Source organism: Jaculus jaculus, chromosome 18 (assembly GCF_020740685.1).
Source record: "Jaculus jaculus isolate mJacJac1 chromosome 18, mJacJac1.mat.Y.cur, whole genome shotgun sequence".
Taxonomy (NCBI): Eukaryota; Metazoa; Chordata; class Mammalia; order Rodentia; family Dipodidae; genus Jaculus; species Jaculus jaculus.
This window is the reverse complement of record NC_059119.1, coordinates 28,720,583-28,742,195: the sequence shown is the minus strand read 5'-3', so window position 1 is coordinate 28,742,195 and position 21,613 is coordinate 28,720,583. Positions and strand designations below refer to the sequence as shown.

Genomic DNA, 21,613 nt, shown 5'->3' with positions numbered 1-21,613 from the left:
ACATATCAAAATTCTCACTGAATTGCTCTATCTTCTCACACACACAATCCCTGAAGAATTACAGCACTGCCCAACTACAAGCCGGCTCCACAAAAGCGAAGAATTCTTTGCACTGCCTTTTGCCCTTAGAATTAGCCAACTGTGTGGATACAGCCCAGAGCATTGTGTTCAAGTAAATAATTTTTTTTTTTTCAGTGTGGCTGACGCTATCCACTTGATATAAAATTAGAAATACCCATTTCAGGGCATAGGTTATCTTAATAGTTCTCTTTACAACCTTTTAATTTTTCTTTTGAACATATAAAACATGTGCATGGCTGGGGTGATGGGGCTGTACAAATGGAAAAAGGCAGAGAATTCTGCTGCCCAGAATTGTCAATGCACACTGTACCCCCCAACCCAGCTGCTCCAAGGTCACTGCCACCAAATTCCTGCTTATCTTTCCTATGATTCTTTTACAGTAATCCATTCAATTTTAATATTGATATGCAAACAATAATTTCATAAGGCTGAATTTCATATGTATGTACATACATGTGCAGAATATTTTGTAGTATTTGTAAGGCTTCATCTTTCATATTTTTTGTTTACTTTTATTTATTTGAGAGCAACAGAGAGAGAGAGAGAGAGAGAGAGAGAGAGAGAGAGAGAGAGAGAGAGAGATAGAATGGGTGCACCAGGGCTTCCAGCCACTGCAAACGAACTCCAGACGCGTGCGCCCCCTTGTGCATCTGGCTAACGTGGGTCCTGGGGAATCAAGCCTTGAACCGGGGTTCTTAGGCTTCACAGGCAAGCACTTAACCACTAAGCCATCTCTCCAGGCCTAAATTTTTAATTATGAGAGAGAGAGATTGGGCACCAGGGCCTCTAGCCAATGCAGTCAAACTCCAGAAGTGTATGCTCCTTGTGTGCACACGTGACCCTGTGTGCTTGCATCACTCTGCATCTGCCTTACGTGGGATCTAGAGAGTCAAACATAGGTCCTTAGGCTTTGCAGACAAGCACCTTAATCACTAAGTCATTTCTTCATTCCAGGTTTCATTTTTTTACTTGGATCTCTTTGGTGAGTTTTATGATCTATAGATAAAATTTGATGTTTTGTCCCCAAATGGCAACCTTATTGTTTCAATTCGATGCTTGAAAAAAATATCTCTGGGTCTCGTGGCACATGCGTAGCACTGGAGAGGCGGGGGAAGGCTTGCGGGATATACAGCGAGTCCCTGTCTCAGAGGCATGCACACGGCAGGCCCGTCCAGCTCTCTCATCGCTTGGCTTGCCAGCTGCATCGTGATTCTGGCGTGTGTATGTACTTGGATATTCCTGGACCTTGCTAGTTCTCTTTATACAGGGGCTAGTTCCACACCGTGGCTGGTGGGAGATTCAGGGTGGGTTGTGCCATCTGGTATGGCTGGGTTTCACATGCCAACACACCCACTTTGTGCTTCCTTTTCAGGGGTGCATCGGCTACTCTATTCTCTCTCTCTCTCCCTCTGTGTGTGTGGTGTGTGTGTCTCTGTATATATATGTGTGTGTATGTGTGTATATATATATATGTATACACAGACACACACACACACACACACACATATCCCTGCCTATTTATTTTTCATATGAGAGTCAACTTCAGAATCTTTCTATAGAAACAAATGTCTTGATATTTTTCCTGGGGCTATATTGTGCCTGTACACATTCAATTGATGATGTCAACTAGAAATCTCTGGAAAAGACATTTTATTTTTGATTAACCAACTAACCACAGATACTGGTGGGGCTCAGTATGTTGTCTCAGTTCATGCATAAAGCAGGTTATGGATCAAATCTGTCCTCTGTCCCCATATCCAGTCATTACAATTTGGTGTTTGGGTGGTCCTTTCTCAAACATCCATCCACGCATGTGAGAGAATATGTGCTATTACCCTTGTATGTGTATCTCACTTGAACATAATGCTGTCCTGCTCCACCTATTTTCTTGCAAATGGCAGGATTCCTTTCTTCTCTGTGGCCAAGTTGCAGTTGTATTTTCATGTGCTTCAAGGAGAGCTTATTAACCTTTCTTGTTGTGGCGGTTTGAATGTGAATGGTCCCATAGTCTCAGATTTTCTTTTTTTTTTTTTTTTTTGGTTTTTTGAAGTAGGGTCTCACTCTAGCCCAGGCTGATCTGGAATTCACTATGGAGTCTCAGGGTGGCCTTGAACTCATGGCGATCCTCCTACCTCTGCCTCCCAAGTGCTGGGATTAAAGGCGTGCACCACCATGCCTGACTTTGCCTCAGGTATTTTTCATTAAGCTGGAGATTAGTCTCCAGCAAGTGGAGCCCTGCTGGAGGAGGCGTGTGTCTGGAGGCGGACCTTGAATACAGCCCTGACCGTGTGTTTAGAGTCAGCTCGTGCTTGCTGATCCTGGCCGTTGTCACCACAGTGATTCCAGCCTAGAGAGTCATGTGATGTTGTCGCTGTGATGAAGGAAATCGGTTTCTTCCACCATGAGCAAGCTTCCCCTGGAATCTGTAAGCCTAAAATAAGTTCTTTCCTCCCAAAAGTTGCTTCTGGTCAAGTGAGAAAGTGACTACAGCATTTGCTAAGTTAAATCCTACCTGCTTTGTGTTCTTGAAAGGTCCCATTGCTCCCTGACCTGGCCGTTGAGTCCTACAGGGGCTACTTTAGTGGATGGTTTCATAATTTGTATCGGTTTTATCCTTGGAGTTTTCATGTCATTTGCCAAAATGCATACCTCCCTTTCCAGTTCATATGCCTCTAATTGTTTCTTCCTGTCTGATTGACTTTGGCTTAAACTGTTACATATTACTTGCCTTGTGTCTTATCACCTTGATGGGGGACCCACTGGTAGTGCCCACTGAGTGAAGCTAGCTTTAGGATGGACCTGTTAGAGACTAACCACTAATGAAGCTGCTCTGCAGGGCCACTTCCCTGTCACTTAAAGGTTTGTGACAATATAAAGCTCATTCCGTTTTTTTTTGTTTTTTTTTTCCCCGAGGTAGGGTCTCACTCTAGCCCAGGCTGACCTGGAATTCACTATGTAGTCTAAGGGTGGCCTTGAACTCATGGTGATTCTCCTATGTCTGCCTCTCAAGTGCTGTGATTAATGGCGTGCACCACCACACCCGGCCCCATTCCTATTTTTAAAACAATAATTAATGCTCTGAGACTTTCTTCTCTTGGTTTTTTGAAGAAGCATCTCACTCTAGCTCAGGCTGACCTGGAATTCACTATGTGGTGTATAATGGTTTTATTTATCTTCTTTTCCTTCTCTTATTGGCCTATATGATTAGAGGAGAATGTGGTGGAATCGTTGGGTGTAACAGATACTGTAATTCTACAGCATCCACAATTTCTGGCTTTTTCCCCTGATGGCATCCCAGAGAGTCATGCGTTGAAGCTCATCTGCTTCTCCAGGCCGCCGATGCTTCCTCCACAGTTTCCCAGATTGCCTGTCACCGTAGGTTGGGCCTGGAGGCTGGTGATACACCTGTCCCCAGATCATCATTGCCTGTCAGAGAAGAATCTGAACCATGGGGCTGGAGAGATGGCTTAGTGGTTAAGGCGCTTGCCTGCAAAGCCAATTCCCAGGTTCAATTCCCCAGGACCCACAGAAGCCAGATGCACAAGGGTGCACATGCATCTGGAGTTCGTTTGCAGTGGCTGGAGGTCCTGGCACACCCATTCTCACTCTCTCTCTCTCTCTCTCTCTCTCTCTCTCTCTCTCTCCCTGCCTATTTCTGTATCTCTCTCTCTCTCAAATGAATAAATAAAAATAAAATATTTAGAAAAAGAAAAAGAATCTCAACCATGAAGCTGCTCAGCAGAGGCCACGTCCCCAGATCAGGTTTCTCAGGGACTTCCTTCTCGGTTGCTGGTCCATACAAATGCTGGCTAGCTCCTGCCACTTCAGATTCCTTCTTTAACCCCTTGTGGTAGTTTGGATGGATGACCCCCACCAATAAGAGTCAGGAGTTTTGTTAAATCTTCTTGGATTTCCAGCTGCCTGCCTAGAGGAGGTGTCATTGTGGGCAGATCCTAGGGTCCAGCTCTGAGATGTGGGGGTGGATCTGAAGTCCAACCCAAGATAAGCTAAGTGCCTGGGTCCTGCGTGGGTTCCTGTGTGGCCTGGCAGATCTTGCTTTTTTGGTGGTAGGCTTTTCATGTTTTTGCCATGATGGAACTTCCCCTGGATCTGTAAGCCTCAATAAATCCCTTTTTCCCTCCCATAAACTGTGTCTGGTCTGGAGGTTCATCCCAGCAGCCTGAGGCTGTCTGCTACACCCCTGATGGGACCTTTTAACTTGGGGTTTGTAAGAGAAATAGAAGGGAGCTGGGCGTAATGGCACAAGACTTTGGTCCCAGCACTCGAGAGGCAGAGGTAGGAGGATGGCCTTGAGTTTGAAGCCACTCTGAGACTACATAATGGATTCCAGGTCAGCCTGGGCTAGAGTGAGACCCTACCTCAAGAAAAAATAAATAAGTAAAAGTAATAGAAGGGATGCACTCTGTGCTCAGCCCCTAGGGGCCTGGACTACATTAATGTACATTCTCCTGGGTCACCGTCCTTTAAGGGAGAGGCACAAACATGTGCCAGAGATGGCAACCCTCTCTTGGGATCCTTCCTCACTTCAGTCCCTTCACCATGTTTCTCTTTTTGATGCTTTTATTAGTGTATACTAATTTTACACAAGCATAGATTTCCTTATGACATCTTCAGACTTGTTTATAATGTTCCTTGATCCTATCTCCCCGCCCCCACGTCCTTCTCTCGTCCTTCCCATGCCTTTCTTTTTTCCCAGCTTAGCCATCTTCTGTGTTGGCTTTTTCACCACTGGACTCCAGAGCCTTGAACTTGACTCTCAAGCACAGGCTAGGTAGTGATGCGCTCCTGTTTTATGGCTGTAGACTTGGCTCACACCAGGCACGCTCCTGTCTGCTCTGTCCTCCTGCTGCTGTTCCCTCTCCTCCTATGTGGAGGTGCCAGACAACCGGAGATCGTGCTGAATGGATGGTACTTACAGTTACGCAACAGTCACAGCGAGCAGAAACGAGTTACTGCTTACGTGACACTGGGATGTTATGTGGATTCTGCCTGTGTATGGAGATGGTGCCCCTAGACCAGGGTCATCTTAGCCTAGAACTTCTCACCCCAGCATCCAGCTCAAGCTGTATTGTATCAGATTGTTGTACGATGACTTCATTTTTCTTCTGTGTTCCTCTTTTTCTTAAAAAAAAAAATCTCACCGAGCGTGGTGGCACTTGCCTTTAATCCAAGCCCTCAGGAGGCAGAGGTTGGAGGATCACTGTGAGTTCGAGGCCACCCTGAGACTATATAGTGAATTCCAGGTCAGCCTGGGCTAGAGTGAGACCCTACCTTGGGGGAAAAAAAAAAGGAAAAAAATCCTGTCTTCCCTCCTATACATGCAGTTATACTAGGTAACAATTTTTAGTTAAGAGCTCAAAGTATCATTTTTATTTTTGTAAATGTTTTATGAGAGAGCATGTGCAAGAGAGAGAGAGAGAAACAATTGGTGCACAAGGGCCTCCAGCCACCACAATTGAACTCCAGTTGTGTGCACCATCTTGTACACATGTGTGACCCTGTGTACTTGCATCACCCCGTGTGTCTGGCTTACTTGGGATCTGGAGAATCAAATATGGGTTCTTAGGCTTTGCAGGAAAGTGCCTTAACTGTAGAGCCATCTCTCCAGCCCTGAAAGTACCAACTTCTCTTACATTCCCACAGATCTCTCTACTGTGTTCCTCTTTACATCTGCTCAGACGTACACATATTCTTTAAGTATAGACAGTGACATTTCTCCTAGAAATGCCTGAGGTCCCCTCCCCTGTATCACAGGGGATAAGGATTTGTGTCCCTGAGGTTTACAGGCAGAAACAATCTCAGGGTTGAGAGCTACCTTTACCTAGAAACCACTGACTCCAGCCAGCTTTCTGTGTTGTTTAAGGAGATGCCCCACCTTTCTGGCAAGCACTGGTGAATTCTTAACACCTGCTTATTGTGTTGCATAAACACATGAGCTGTTAGTGCATAGCTGCTCTGTCCGTGGATCTTCCAGATGTTTCTCTTCTTTTCCAGAGAAGCCCAGGTGATTGAGCTGTGAGCAGCCAGCTGCATCAGAAGAGGTTCAGCTGTCTAGGAAACCAACTACCCACAGTTATAGCCATAGAGTGCTTTGGATTTCAACACGCAAGACTGCTGACGGACCTTCACGTGGATTCAGCATGGAGCAAATATGAGAGTCGGCAGCTCGTGCATCTGCCCGGAGGGAAAATGTCAGTCCTCTTCTGCAAGAACTTCTGTACAGAAGGAGCCTGCCAGTTAGCAGGAGGGAAAGGGGAGACCATGATCCATATTTGCCTGGCTGGAGTCACCATGTGAGAGCTGTCTTTGTTACTTCCACGGCATTGTGGCCATATTAGCCAAGTCCACCTGCAGCTAGTGCTTGCAGAATGGCAACGAAACCTCAGCACTGCTGTCTTACAACAAAACAGTTTGGCATTTCTGCCCTCACATCCTCGGCTGCCGGAAGAATCTCACAGTAAAGAAACGTGGTGAGGGTGTCGGTGGGGGGTGGACAGCGCCCGTGCTATCAATGGAAGGCTGACTTTCGGAGGGGGACACGGTGGCCTTGGTTGAATGAGAGAGAGGACATTTGACAGCTGTGAACTAGGCCAGCAGAGAGGATCCAGTAAGGAAACAGGTGCAGGGCCTTGTGAAGAGCTACGTGAATGTAAGCTATTACTGTTTTCTTCATATGGTGATTATTGCAATGTGCATGGAAGACACACAGCCGACAGAGCCTCAGGAAAACTACCATTGTCATCATTAGTCCAAGCCTGTGGGCCCGGGCTCTGTGAACGTCTTCTTCACCTTGCTTATTAATTCTATGACTTCTATGTTTCTGAGGTTACATCATGAAAGACTACCTTTCCATCCTGCGGAGATCCTAGTGGCTATGGGGACCATTTCTCCTTGGATTGGGTTACCCTCCTTATGTGTGAGGGGGGCTGAGCTATATTTCAAAACAACACGCTGTGGCACAATAATTTGGGTGGATTCCCAGAGTGTCTCTTGTCTGACTTGATAACGATGCCGTTCATTAACAGCCTCTGTTAACTGATCACCTAAAGCGGTAACGTGATGCTCATAAGCAATTTTCTGGGTGTGAAATAGAATAAAGCATGATGTAAGGGATCTGTTAATTGATTTGTTTCTTTTAGCCGCGTTTTAATTAAGACACCTGGTTTGTGAATGGTGGAGTCACTTGTGAACTGAAGGTGCAAGGCTCCAGGTTCTTGGTTCATGTTCTGCGTTCTCTCCCCACAACCCGGCAGAGGCTCCTCTCCACCACCGTGCCTAGTGGTAAGTTTTCCAGACTTAAATTTTCTCCACTCCTTACCACACATGGAAGCTCGTACGTGAAGAACATAGAGAAGTACAGTCACGTGACACTAATGACTGGGACGCATGCTACAAAAGGCCTCATTTGCTGCTTTCATCATTGGGTGAGCACCACATAGTGACCTCACACAAAGACAGCTATAATGTCACCGGGTGATACAAGCTTATGGGTCCATTGTCATATGTGAAGTCCTTTCTTGACTGAAATGCCCTTATGTTACACCTGCCTGTGCGTAAAAGAGCTCTCTACTCAGGTGGAAAGAGGCTGATGTCCTAGGCTTGGGGATCCTAGGCAATGATGACTCCTTCATTTATTCCCCAAATCTGAGTCCAGTGGCTTTTGTCTGGAAGTTCTGATTCTATCCTTGATAGCCCCTTTACGAGAAAAGCTCTCAAGGATAGGTCTCCAACGTTCACAACTTTTAGACGTTCTTGGGAGCAGCCACAGTGAATCACTGTATCTGTTGTTAACAATATCTTGGGCTCAGGCCATTGGAATCTGGTTGCCTCATCCTGACATTTGAGAGCATGTTAGTAGATGCCAGGGCTGGGATAACTCTTGCCTTCCTGCCCCAGGTGACATGCAGCCCTCTGCAAACTCCCACAACACAGAGAAGACCATGTTCAGAGAGGACACAGTGGCTTCCAAGCGTCAGGAAGGGGACCCTGCAGGGACTAAGTGAGCAGCAGGTGGCACTAGCCAGCCGGAGACTAGCTGTGGTTTGAGGCCTCCAGGATTTTGCCTGGAGGAAGAGAAAGGAAACTGCAAGAGGGGTATTTGGCAAGATAAGCACATTAAAAATCATCTAGAGGCATAACAATCTATTTACAAATGAAAGATGCTGCTAATGGCTATTTAAGTTTCAGTGAAAATTAAATAAATGTATACATATCTATATTCTTCACTACACTAAAAGTACACAAATGTGGGGGTGGGAAGATGGGTCAGCGGTTAAAGACTTGCAAGCCTGTCAACCCATTGCTATCGTTCTCCCCAGCACCCACATATTGCAGGATGCAACGTGACACAAGTGTCTGCGATCCCAACATAGTGATGGCAATGGGAGTGGTTGAATCAGGAGAATCCTGAAGTTTGGTGTCCCCTAGCCTGGCTCACTGTAGGAGCAAAGCAATGAGAGACCTTGTCCTTGAAAAGGAGGAAGAATGGACACCTTGAATTTGTACACCTGTACTGTGGCACATGCACACCCATACACACACATACACTCATACTTACATACATACACACAAGTATGGAAAGGTGCACATGCAATTCTAGACACATGTATGGCTTTGTAGAAGTTATTACAGACACCCATAAGCTAGAAATGGCTGACACAGACAGGATAGGCAGATGGAGATGGAAATACCAAGGTTGATTCTGATGGCCAAATGAGTCACAACATGTCACTTTACCTCAGTATCCTTGTTCCAGTCCAAGTGAGTCGGGGGTGTGCGACCAAGGATGGAGTGGGGCAGAAACATGCAAAGGGTGGATGGGTTTGGCAGGAGACTTTGAGGAGGAGGAGGAGGAGATGTCTGGGTAGCAAGTCTTGATGAGGAGAGGCAAGAAGAGGAATGCTTAGCCCACTGCCAGGGTCAGGAGCTATTGACTCATGGGGACCTGAGATGTGAGGACACAGAGTGGTCAGCAGCTGGGTCCTTGTCGCTTATCTAGACACTAGGAGGGGCAGGGGGCTGAATAGATAGATAGTGGTAGATAGATGATAAACAGATAGATAAATGGATAGATAGATGGCTAAATAGATGTATACATAGGTGGATGGATAGATAGATGAATATATAGATAGATGGAGAGATATATAGTTGGATGGATAAATAGATGATAGATGGATGGATAGATGGATAAATGGATGGATAGATTGATAGATGGATAGATGCATAGATGTATGTATGGATGGATAGATAGATAGATAGATAGATAGATAATAGATAGGTAGGTAGATAGATAGATAGATAGATAGATAGATAGATAGATAGATAATCCTAACCACCTGCACAGTAGCCTCTTAGCCTGGCACTAAATCTCCCCATCACACCAATGCGACAAGTAGAAAGACCATGGCAAAGCTAAGGAAGCATGCAGAAAGCCTGGTGCTCAGGGTTGGGACTGCAGGGACAGTGGGCTGGGAAGTCTAGGGTCAGAAAAGGCCCTGCCGTTATGGGCCATTTCACTGTCTGTATTGGTGAAATTGGTTGCATCCTTCAGAAAGTAAATTGCAGAAAGAATAAGTGACTAGTGAGATGCAAGTTCAGAGAAGTAGAAGAAAGTCCTGGAATCTTTAATATTTATCTGATAAATGTTCTAGAAAAGAATACACAGAACCAAGAAGAGGGCATAGCAGAAAAGAGAGGCAACCTTTGCAGAGCTGCAGAAGCATACCTTAAAAAGAAAGAGATAAATGCCAAGCCCACTGCACCCCAAAACTCAAGGACAATTTTAGAGGATTAAGACCTTGCACTTCTTGCTTTGCTAGCAAAGAACTTTGTACTTCCTACATAACTGTGGGAAAGTGGGCTGGATTGTCCAGACACTCTCGGCACACAGTGTATGTAGAAAGTTGAGAGCAAACTGTTGAGCCAGGTTAAGTTTTTTTCGGCCTAAGCAACTTGTGATCTCTTGTCTGATGAAGTTGACTACTCGTTAAGATTTCAGCCTTTTAAAATATACTAGCAGTATGTGCTTACAACAGCTTTTCATTCTCACTGAGATGATGTATTCTAGAATGAAATAATGGCTGGTTTTGTAGAAAAAGGGAGAAAGAAAGAAAGATGGATAGATAGAAAGAAAGAAAGAAAAAAAGAAAGGAAGGAAGAAAGAAAGGAAGGAAGGAAGGAAGGAAGGAAGGAAGGAAGGAAAAAAGGAAGGAAGGAAAGAAAAGAAAGAAAGAAAGAAGGAAAGAAAAAGACAGAGAAGCCGGGGTGGTGGCACATGCCTTGAATCCCAGCACTCTAGAGGCAAAGGTGGGAAGATCTCTGTGAGTTTAAGGACAGTTTGAGACTACATAGCGAATTCCAGGTCAACCTGAACTAAAGGGAGACACTACCTTGAAAAATAAAAAGAAAAAAGAAAAGGACAGAGAACTGCCTGGGGGGGGGGGCGCAAATGAGGCTGCTGCTAGCATTTGGCTTCTCATGGTAGAACTCAATGAGCCAAGATAGAAGAACAAAATGTTCAAAGGAAGAGATTACCCCACCCAGACAACAACCTCACTACGGTCTCCTGCGTTCTGGGGTTATAGACACGAGGTCGCACATGCCCACTAGGTGGTGCAAGCATCTGGAGTTCAATTTCAGTGGCTGAGGCCCTGGTGTACCAATTCTCTCTCTCTCTCTCTAAAAATAAAAATAAATAAAAAAGCTTGACAAGGTACAGAGTACTTGGGACACAGCACTCTTAGAGGGTGACACAGTGGGAGCATTATGCACCTGATCCAGGACTCTGAAATATAGTAAACATGATAGACCCGGCAGGGGAACACACAGAGAGGCCTTGAACTCTCCTCTCCCAGTACCAACATCCTAAGGCTATAATTCCCATTAAGTAGGTCTCAAGGAAGCAACAAAATATCTCAACACATGGCAAAGGGCTGAAGTGATGCACTCTTCACCAACTGACTACAAAAAAGTCAAAACTTAAAATTCTAAATATGGTCTGGGATTGCAGCCGAGTTTATCATGTACAGATGCTGAATTTGACCCTCTCTTTCTCTCTCTCTCTCTCACACACACACACACAATTGTTTAAATGCTAGAACAAAAATATTTATTTGCTTGGAAATTTCAGAACACTTTAAGAGAAATGAGGGATTCTAAAACCGGCAATGACTAAGTAGTGTCTCATTCTAACCTCCCACGAATACTAATGATACTCTCAGTACAAAAGGAACTAAAAAAAAACATTCAAAGGCACAAAAGAGCGACCAAAAAGCAGGCAGAAAAGCCAGAGGGAAATAAACCTTGAAAGCAGAGAACTAGATGAGCTTCATATTTGCCCAGCTCTCTTCCTGCGGATGCAATCCAGTTTATACTGCACTTAGGTCAAAAGAGTTTGGGAAAGAGGTAGAGTCTTTCTGGACCAGTAGAACTAGTGGCTCTTAACGCAGTCACAGTGGATAGAATTTAGATGAATAAACCCAAAAAGGAAGCAACCTTAGAGCTAGTGACTGAAAATCTACTTTAGAAGTCCCTTTAAACCTTTGGCTGCTGAGGTTGAAGAGATGGGTCAGTGGTTAAGACAATTGCCTGCAAAGCCTCATGACCCAGGTTTGATTCCCCAGTAACCAAGTAAAGTCAGATACACAAAATGGCTCATGTGTCTGGAGTTTGTTTGCTATAGCTGGAGGCCCTGACATGCCTATTCTCTCTCTCTCTCTCTTTCTCTCTCTGTATGCGCATGTCTCCATCTTTGTTGCAAACAAAAACAAATAAATAAGTAAAAATATATTAAAAACAAAATCTTTGGCTCCTAACTTGGGCATGCGCAGGTGAAATGCCTAGGGACTTGCAAATAATAATAATAACAGCTAAAATGCTGAACAGAGACTTCAGCCCAGCAGTTTCCCTGCGGCTGACAGTCAGAATTTGAAGTTTGAATTCTTTAAAGTTAGAGGGATCCAATGTGATAGTTAATTTCACGTGTCAAGTTTGGTATGTCACATGACCAGATAATTTGATCAATGTTATTTTGAGTGATTCCATGCAGGTGGTGGGTGAGATATACATTCAAATTGGTGGGTTTTGAATCAAACAGATGTACTTCCATAATATGGGTGGGTCTCACGTGGGCAAGGGAAAATTCTGCAAGGGATAGCTTCTGACTTGAACTGAAGTTTCAGCCAGCTCTTCCCATATCTTTAGCTTACCACTGCACCCAAAGAGTTAATACATACTATGAGAGCCACCTCCTTGACATATGGTCTTTATATCTTCACATCCTATTGATTCCGTTTCTTCAGAGACCCCTGACACACTTGGTAAGTGTAGGTGACTTCCCGGTTAAAGAAGGACTGGGAGTTGTGTCCTAGGATGACTGAAATAGACAGATAATGCCTAAAACCCAGAATCATGGCAATTTTTTTGATAATTCACCTTGCCAAATGAAGGACCTATGCCTACATATTAGTTTGTAAGGATGACCGAGCGACACCACAGAGCTCAAGATCATTGAGAGAAGAATTTATTACATACATTCTCCAAGAGAAAGGAACACAAGATGCCACACAGGAAGACATGCAGCTGGACGGAAGAAGAGTAAAGAGAAACGTGGCACCAAACCTCTATCAAGAGGCCAGGCAAGAGTATCATAGGGTTGGCTAGTCTGAGTAAGTCTGGCTTGATTTGTGAGAGGCGGATAGAGGAGGTGCCTGGGGCCACAGACCCAGGATTGATTAGAACACTCACAACGGGATGTTTAGGTACCGAAATGGTTAATATCTATTGTCAACTTGATTGGCTGTCGAGTCAAATGGGTGACAAATCTCTGGGCATGTTTGCGAGGGAATTTCTGGATTAGGTTAATTCAGGTGGGAAAATCCACCCTTACTGTGGGCAGCAACGTTCCCTGAGCTGAGGTCCTAGGCTGTATGGACTTCTGCATTCATCCTTTCCTGCTTCCTGGTTGTAGATTCCATGCGACCAACAGATTCTTGCTCCTGTCAGTATGTTTTTCTCACCATAGTGGACTGTATCCTCAAACTGTGAGCCAAAAGTAACCTCCCTTCCTTAGTTGTTTCTGTCAGGTGTGTTGTTACAGCACCATGACAAATAAAACAAATACAGAAAATTGTTACCAAGGACTGGGGCCAGTTGTGTGATAAAACTTGCCATGGAGTTCATAAGCCTTTGATACAGATTTGTAAGAAGGATGTGGAAGAGTTTGAAACTGCGGGCTAGCAAAGCCCTGGAGTGCCATAATCAGAGCTTAATGAGTCATTCCGGTAGGAGTTTGGTAGACCTGAATGATAAGAGGAATTAGGATAGTGGAGGCCCTTCGTGTTCCAGAGGAAAACAAGGACTCTGTTGGGAACTGGGCTAGAGGCGGACTGTGTTAAATTTTGACAAAGAAAGTGGCTACATGCTGTCCACATATTGAGAACTTGAAAGGAGTTGAGTTCAAAAGTCATGGGCTAACTCTTCTGGTGAAGACAACCTCAAGGCAGGATAGTACTCAGGCTGTAGAATGTCACTACTCACAGCGATTACTGAGGTCTACAGTGAGAACAAGCAATAAGTGAGGCAGGATGATATAGAAATGTGAAGTTTGGTGTGGTAAAGAGCATGAGCAACTTGAAAGGTGTAGACAAGGCAGCTGAGAAAGCAGCTATAGTCATTAAGATATTAGAACCATTTACAAGGATGCCTCCTGCTTTTCACCAGGCAATAGGAGAGGTGCCCTGACAGTGAGACCACACTCGAGAAAGGATTCATCTTGTGAAAAATCCACGTTCATTTGAAAGGAAGGAGCTTAAACTAAGAGTGCTGTTGTGAAGGGGTTCCCTGCTCAAAAACAATCTAGAGAAGTATTTCTCCAGCATCTGACTAGAAGGCACACAGGAGCCAATAAAACAGTGGTCCAGCCAGGCATGGTGGCCACACACCTTTAATACCAGCTCTTTGAAAGCATAGGTAGGAGGATTGCTCTGAGTTTGAGGAAAGCCTGGGACTGTAGAGTGAGTTCCTGATCAGCCTTGGCTGGAGAGACTCTACCTGGAAAAAATAAATAAATACAATAGAACAAAACCAACCAAACAAAGAAACAATGACAACAAACCCCAGTGGTCCAAAGGGAGCCAGGCTACATCTTGAGCTGACAGCAAAACTTGGCAACACCATCCACCTGGTACTGGTTTTGAAGGCATGGAAGATGAAAAAAAATAAATTGTTGTCATGGATGCTTGTGCTCAGGTTCCAGAAAACCATGGAGGCCAAGAAATGTAAGGCAGTGTCAAATTCCTTCCAAGGATGCCCTGAGAGGCCAGTTTTGAAGTTGTCAAGGTGAAGCTTAAATTGCAATGGAGACCCCAGGCTGTTGGAGATGTCAGGACAGTGGGATGTCTGCTGAGGACAGTTTCATGCATAGACTAGAGCAGGCTTGTGATGGATGTATGTGCTGTAGGAAGCAGAAGTGGAGGGGCAAGGTTACCCAAGACCTTAGAGCCTAGATGATTCTATCATGAGCCCCTAATACTGGACATGGAGCTAGAGTATCTAGCATTTGCCTTACTGGCTTTCATTCTTATTTTGGTTGGATCTTTCCTTGATATGTTCATACTCCTCCCTTTTAGAATTGGAATATTTACTCTGTGCATTGTATGTCGGAAGTATGTGACATTAGTTTTATAGGAATACTCAGTTAAACAATTGTTGTGAGTCTCAGAAAAGACTTTGGACTTAAAATATTTTTTTTGTTTATTTTTACTTGAGAGAGAGAGAGACAGACAGAGAGAAAAAGAGGGAGAGAGAGAGAGAGAGAGAGAGAGAGAGAGAGAGAGAGAGAGAGAGGAAGCGAATGGGTGCTCCAGGGCCTCCAGCCACTACAAACAAACTCCAGATGCATGTGCCCCCTTGTGCATCTGGCTTATGTGGATCCTGAGGAATCAAGCCTCAAACCAGGGTCCTTAGGCTTCCCAGGCAAGTGCTTAACCACTAAGCCATCTCTCCAGCCAGACTTTGGACTTTTGAACAGTGTTGATATATTTAAACCCTATAGGGACTTTTGAAGTTGGGCTGAATTCATTTTGTATAATGAAATGAATACAAGCCTGTGGGCAGAAGTGGTGGGAGGTCATGGTTTAGAAGTGGCATGTTTGTATATCAAGTTGGCACAGAATGGGTTTATGATGGCAAATCTCTACTGTCAACTTCATTGGCTCTAGAATCACCTGTGAGACAAATCTTTTGATATGATGTGAAAGAGTTTATATATTACATTAATCAAGATGGGAAGACCCACCCTGACATTGCATAGCACCATTCCATGGGTTGAGGTCTTAGACTGAATCAAAGGAAGAAAGCGAGTGGAACCCCAACATTCATCACTCTCTCCTTCCTAACTGTGGATGCAATATGACCAGTGCCTCAAACTTCTGCCCCAACGCCTTCCCTGCTGTGGTGGACGGTACCCTCAAACTGTGAACCAAAATAAACCTTTCCCTCTTTAAGTTGATTCTGTCAAGTGTCTTGTCAACAAGACAAGCAACAAGAATAGTAACAAAAAAGGAATAGTAACTAATGTAAGTACCTACTGAAATTATATTATAAGGGAGATATGCAGAAATTTGGTTATTAGTTTTGTTCCCGAGAATAATGGATCCAGACGGAACAAATACAAAATACAGAATATGCAAGCTAGCGATTAATTAGATTCAAATATATGAGTCCATGGGGGACATTTTTTATTCAAACCATCACCACTTGTGTAGAAATAAATTTGAAAATCTACAGAAAAAAATGAGTGATTTCCCCCAGCAAATATGAATGACTACACTTGACTTAAAAAGAAGTTGGAAAACACCAAAGGTGAATTACCATGGGGGAGCCTGAACATCAAAACATTTTTGTTTGTTTCTTTTTCAAGGTAGGGTCTCTCTCTAGCCCAGGCTGACCTGGAACTCACTCCATAGTCTCAGGGTGGCCTTGAACTCACGGTGATCCTCCTACCTCTGCCTCCCGAGTGCTGGGATTAAAGACATGCGCCACCATGCCCGGCTCAAAAACTTTTTTTTTTTTTTTTTTTTTTTGATTGCTGTAATCTTTCTCACTGAGTCTCTAGAGCTTCTCTGTCCAGGAGCACTATGCAAGTGGTATCCTTTGCACATGCTCATGAATGCTTTTGGTCTTTGAACCATTTTCCCATATTTAATTAATTTAAGTCATATCCAGTGAATTACTTTTTTTTAATGTGAGTCATTTTTAACTTTTGTGACTATACACCACATGCAATAATAATGATAATAATAATAATAATAATAAAATCTTCTGTGCACTCTTTTAGCACAGGTGTGAGAATTTTTCTAGAAGCAGATAGAACTTGTTCTCCTAAAGCCACAGTTTGGATGTGATGTGGTTTTGCGGGGGTCTGAGCAGCAGTGTTCATGGGGAACCTGGTCCTCAAGGCTTCTGCATTGACAGAGGCAGACTCTTCTCTGGCTCCCGAGTGTGAAGCTCAGGCTTGGCTCCAAGGATGGAAAAAGTGTACCTATTTCTCTCCTGTTCTGGGGAGCTGCTAACTTGGAGGTGGCTTTTATTCCCACTAGGTAGAGGAGAGGCGGGGATTGCTTAAATCCATGTAGGAATCCCTTGAGGGTAATGACCAGGCATGGAGTCTAGAGAGGATCTACTCTTCCTGGTGGCTGTGGGTCCATGGCAGGTCAGTCCTGGAAGAATGATTAAGCTGTCAGTGCTCCACGGACATTTGCACGCTCCCGCGTGTGGGGACGCCTCCCCTGATGAAACCCAGGCCAGCAGAACTGACTACCTTCCCAAAAAGGGGTGCAGGCGCCAGAGCTGGCAGAAGAGGAGCCAGTCAGTCCCTAAAGAGAGAGTTTTGACAAGTTCCCAGGGGTGAGACTTCTTAGATTAGAAATCATGCCTACAGAAGTCTTATGGGAAGTTTCCCAACATTATGTTCTCTGTGTCCCTTCAAGGAAAGATGGATGCCCGCCAAGATAAGCATGATGTGGGCATGCTAAGCGCATCCATGTTCGGTGACTTTCTAAACCGGGGGGTGGCGGTAATGACTCACTGAAGATGAGGAGAAAGGTGGAAGGGGAAGGAAGAAATAGGCAGTCTAAGAGCGGAGATAGGAGGTGCCTTTGACACCTGGCACTTGCAGAGGTGGGGGTGTGTGATCGCATCCTCAGACAGCCCCTGGGGGTAAAGAAAACCCCTCCCTCACCACCCCATTTCTGAACGGGAGTCCGTCTGCAGGGAGGACGAGCAGTGGAAGGGCATATTTAGGTCCAGCTGGCTGAGAGAGACATGCGAGCATTTCAGCTGTAGTTCACTGAATCAGCGAGGTGTTTCATCTCCCAAGGGAAGCGTCTCTTCAATTAACGTTAATTTACAATATGTGCTCTGCATTTGCCTGGCGCAATTTAAATAAACATTGTAAAGCTGCTCTGGCTTTGTGGAAATAGCGATTCTCAACTTAGGCGGGATAATGAGCTCATAAACCCATTGAATGTGGAAAGTATCATTAAGTCAAAGATGTATTTAATACTCATAACCTAAGGAACGTCACAGTTTAGTAGCGGCGCACTGTATAGGACTGTGTACGTCTACAGTCCTGTGGCTGACCCAGAGCCGTGCCTTGCTGCTGCTTCTGCTGAGTATCAAAAGAGCATCATAGGGCTGGAGAGATGGCTTAGCGGTTAAGCGCTTGCCTGTGAAGCCTAAGGACCCCGGTTCGAGGCTCGATTCCCCAGGACCCACGTAAGCCAGATGCACACGGGGGCACATGCTTCTGGAGTTTGTTTGCAGTGGTTAGAGGCCCTGGGGCACCCATTCTATCTGCTTCTTTCTCTTTGTCTGTCACTCTTAAATAAATAAAAATAAATATTTTCTTTTTTAAAAAAGAGCATCATACTACACATTGCTAGCCTGGGGCAAGATCACCATCCAAGGGTAGCTCAGTGGTAGAGAGCTTGCCTAGCTTGTATGAGACCCTGAGTTGAAGCACTTCAAAGAACAATGAATCAGCATTCAATGGTCTCTTCATACTAGCTCTTCTAGGAGTTGCCTTGCCCAGACGAGTGAAGGATGGAGAATGTGGGAGAGCTGTGGCCTAGGGCAGGCGTAGAAAGGATAAAAGGACATGGGGCAGGCACCAGCAGGATCCTGGCAACATGATGGCTTGCTGTGACGCAGAAAAACTGTGCAGACGGACAGGACCCTTAGCACCCTGCCTTCTCTGAAACTCAGTGGCCGACTGAGCTTGGGGTGCAGGCTGGAAAATGGCGGGGAGGGGGATGTGGGGAAGGGAGGCGAAGTGCATCTCCTCCAGGACTGTCAGGACACGAACGGTCTGTCTCCTGCCCTGTGCTGAGCACGTGGTTGGTGGTAGATGCATGTGGATGCTTTTCTGTTCCATTGTCAGTGGATCTGACAAGACATCTGGGTAGGTGTCCCCTCCTAGCTGCTAAGACAACGAATTCAGGTCTCAGGTGTCTGGGCCCATCTTGCCCAACCTCCCAGTCAGTGTCGTGTTCCAGGCTGTATACTCAGCAGCAGCCCCCACTGCTGTAGAGGCTGCCGTGGCCTCAAGGACCCATTTGGCTAAGCCAGTGCACGGGTGTGGCTCTCCCTGCAGCCCAGCTGGCTTCCATCATCCTCTCCCCCAGCCACATCTCACTGTCTTCATTTCTCCTTGTTTATGTTTCCTGGCAGAGAAATGTCATGTCTTTCCCATGCGGCCTCTTCTTCCTTGTTAGGTTTTAACCCTGTGTGGACCGGGCAGGTTTCTTCACCACAGCCCCATGTTCTGCACCCAGAGGCCCAAATGCCACTCCCGAACCTAGAGTATGGTGCTGATTTGGGGACTCTGGGCTGAGCAACCTGTGTAATGGGTTGGCATGGAGCATCCTAGGAACCAAGTGGGCAGGAAGCATGTGGCTTTGTAATGTCTGACTTGGGTACCTGTAAATCACCCCCCCCCCAGTTTTATTAGAATTAAAAGTAAAGGAACTGGAGAGGTGGCCTAACAGTTAAGGCACTTGCTTGCAAAGCCTAAGGACCCATATTGGATTCTCCAGATCCCAGATAAGCCAGATGCACAAAGGTGAGGCAAGCGCAAGGTCTCACATGCCCACTAGGTGGCGCAATCATCTGGAGTTTGACTGCACTGGCTGAGGCCCTGGCTTGCCAATTCTCTCTCTGTCTCTCTCTCTCTCTCTCATTCTCTAAAAATAAAGAAATAAAAATTTTTAAAAATGTAGAAGTGGGGCTGGGGAAATGGCTCAGTGGCTAAAGTGCTTATCGCACAAGCACCAGAATCTGAGTTTAGATCTTCATCACCCATGCCAGGCTCAGTGGTGTACTTTCATAATCCCAGCACCGGGGAGACAGAGACAGGAAACCCCAGTGCTCAGTGACGGTGCAGCCTGGCTGAATCATGACCTGTAGGTTGTGTGAGAGACCTTGTCTCAAAGAACAAGCTAGTGTGAGAGAGGGAGATACCTGATGTCCACCTCTAGCCTGCACACACATGCACACGTGTGTGTGCACATACACAGGCATACTACATGCATATGCAAAAGGAACAATTTCCTATTTATTTTTTAAAAAGTATTTTATTTATTTATTTATTTGAGAGAGAGAGAGGGGTAGGGGGAGAGAATGAAATTAGGCACATCAGGGCCTCCAGCCCCTGCAAAAAAAACCTCCAGACACTTGCACTACCTTGTGCATCTGGCTTTATGCGGGTATTGGGGAATCAAACCTGGGTCCTTAGGCTTTTCAGGCAAGTGCCTGAACTGCTAAGCCATCTCTCAAGCCCAACCACTCATTTTTTTAAAAATTTTTTTTTAAAATTTATTTATTTGAGAGCGACAGACACAGAGAGAAAGACAGATAGAGGGAGAGAGAGAGAATGGGCGCGCCAGGGCTTCCAGCCTCTGCAAACGAACTCCAGATGCGTGCGCCCCCTTGTGCATCTGGCTAACGTGGGACTGGGGAACCGAGCCTCGAACCGGGGTCCTTAGGCTTCACAGGCAAGTGCTCAACCACCAAGCCATCTCTCCAGCCCTTTTTTTTTTTTTTTTTCTAAACATGTGTCAAAGAAAATTACATGAGGCCAGTGTTTGGGATTAGGCTCCTAAACTAGACAGAAAACAGAAACTGACCGAAAGTTAAAATGTAGTGGCTGATGTTGAAGTTCCATTATCACCAACTGTGTCACCAAGCTGAAACTAAGCTGTTATCTGACCTTCCAAGAAATCAAAGCTCCCAAGCAAACTAGTTTCCATTGGAAGAATGATCAATTTCCTCTTCGCAATCCTCAGGCCGCAAAGGTAACCTGAAGTAACCTGGTCAGACAACCAGTCAGTTACTTCTCTATCTCTGTTTCCTTGTTCTTGACCTGTATGAACAAGGAGACGGGAATAAGGAGCAACCTGCCTTTTGTTCTTTGTGTCTGCTTTACCCAGCTGCTCGAATCTGTCTATAAAGACATCCTCCACCGCCCTACTCCCTGGAACTCTATTTTATCAGAATGGGGTATTCCATGATTCTAGAATAAAAATTGGCATGCGATTATCACGGAAAAAAATTTAAAAATAAGGATAAAGAGATGGATCTGAAATCCCTTTTCCGCAACAATGGTAATTGCAGTTATGGTTTTGGCATTACGTTTCCAGACTGGAAGTGTGTTAATAATAAATTTGTGAATTTATTTAACGTTTTTGGAACTCATCTTAGTACTCATTTTAATTTCTGACAGCCAGGGTAAATTTGGGATGACTTTTTAAAAAAATTTTTTGGTTCATTTTTAGTTATTTGAGAGTGACAGAGACAGAAAGAGGCAGATAAATATATACATAGAGAGAATGGGCACTCCAGGGCTTCCAGCCACTGCAAACGAACTCCAGACGCTAAGGTGGGTCCTGGAGAATCAAGCCTTGAACCAGGGTCCTTAGGCTTCACAGGCAAGCACTTATACTAAGCCATCTCTCCAGCCCCGGGATGACTTTTGAAGGGAGCTTTTGCTGTGACTTGGATATGATTTGAATTTATTCCTCAAGGATTTGCATACTGGAGGCTTGGTCCCCAAATGTAACACAATAGAGAGGTGGTGGGTCTTTAAGTGGTAGAGTCATGGGCTGGAGAGATGGCTTAGTGGTTAAGGCACTTGCCTGAGGAGCCTAAGGATCCAGGTTCAATTCTCCACATAAGCCAGATGCACAAGGTGTGCATGCATCTGGAGTTTGTTTATGGTGGCCAGAGGCCCTGGTGTGCCCCTTCTCTTCCCCTCTCTCTGTCTCTGATAAATAAATAAAAGTTAATATTAAAAAATATTTTTAAAAAGAGGTAGAGTCATGCAGGGCGACATCATCAAAGGGATCAATATAGTTGTCACAGGACTGGGTTAGTTATCTCAAAAGTGGGTTGTAATAAAGTAAGACCACCAACTTATTGCTTGGCCTCTCCCATAGGCAGCAATTTTGCTTTCTTC

At 45.0% G+C, this 21,613-nt stretch overlaps 1 protein-coding gene across 1 annotated transcript in view; it reads left to right on the top strand.

Moving 5' to 3' along the window:
* The window catches only part of Tmem273 (transmembrane protein 273), a 39,450-nt gene extending 32,784 nt beyond the window's left edge, over positions 1–6,666 (top strand). Inside the window, exon 5 of the mRNA XM_045137803.1 lies at positions 6,097–6,666. Within this exon, the coding sequence (XP_044993738.1) occupies positions 6,097–6,121 (25 nt within the window). The 3' untranslated portion in view covers positions 6,122–6,666. The remainder of the gene's footprint in view (positions 1–6,096) is intronic.
* Positions 6,667–21,613: the final 14,947 nt, after the last annotated feature.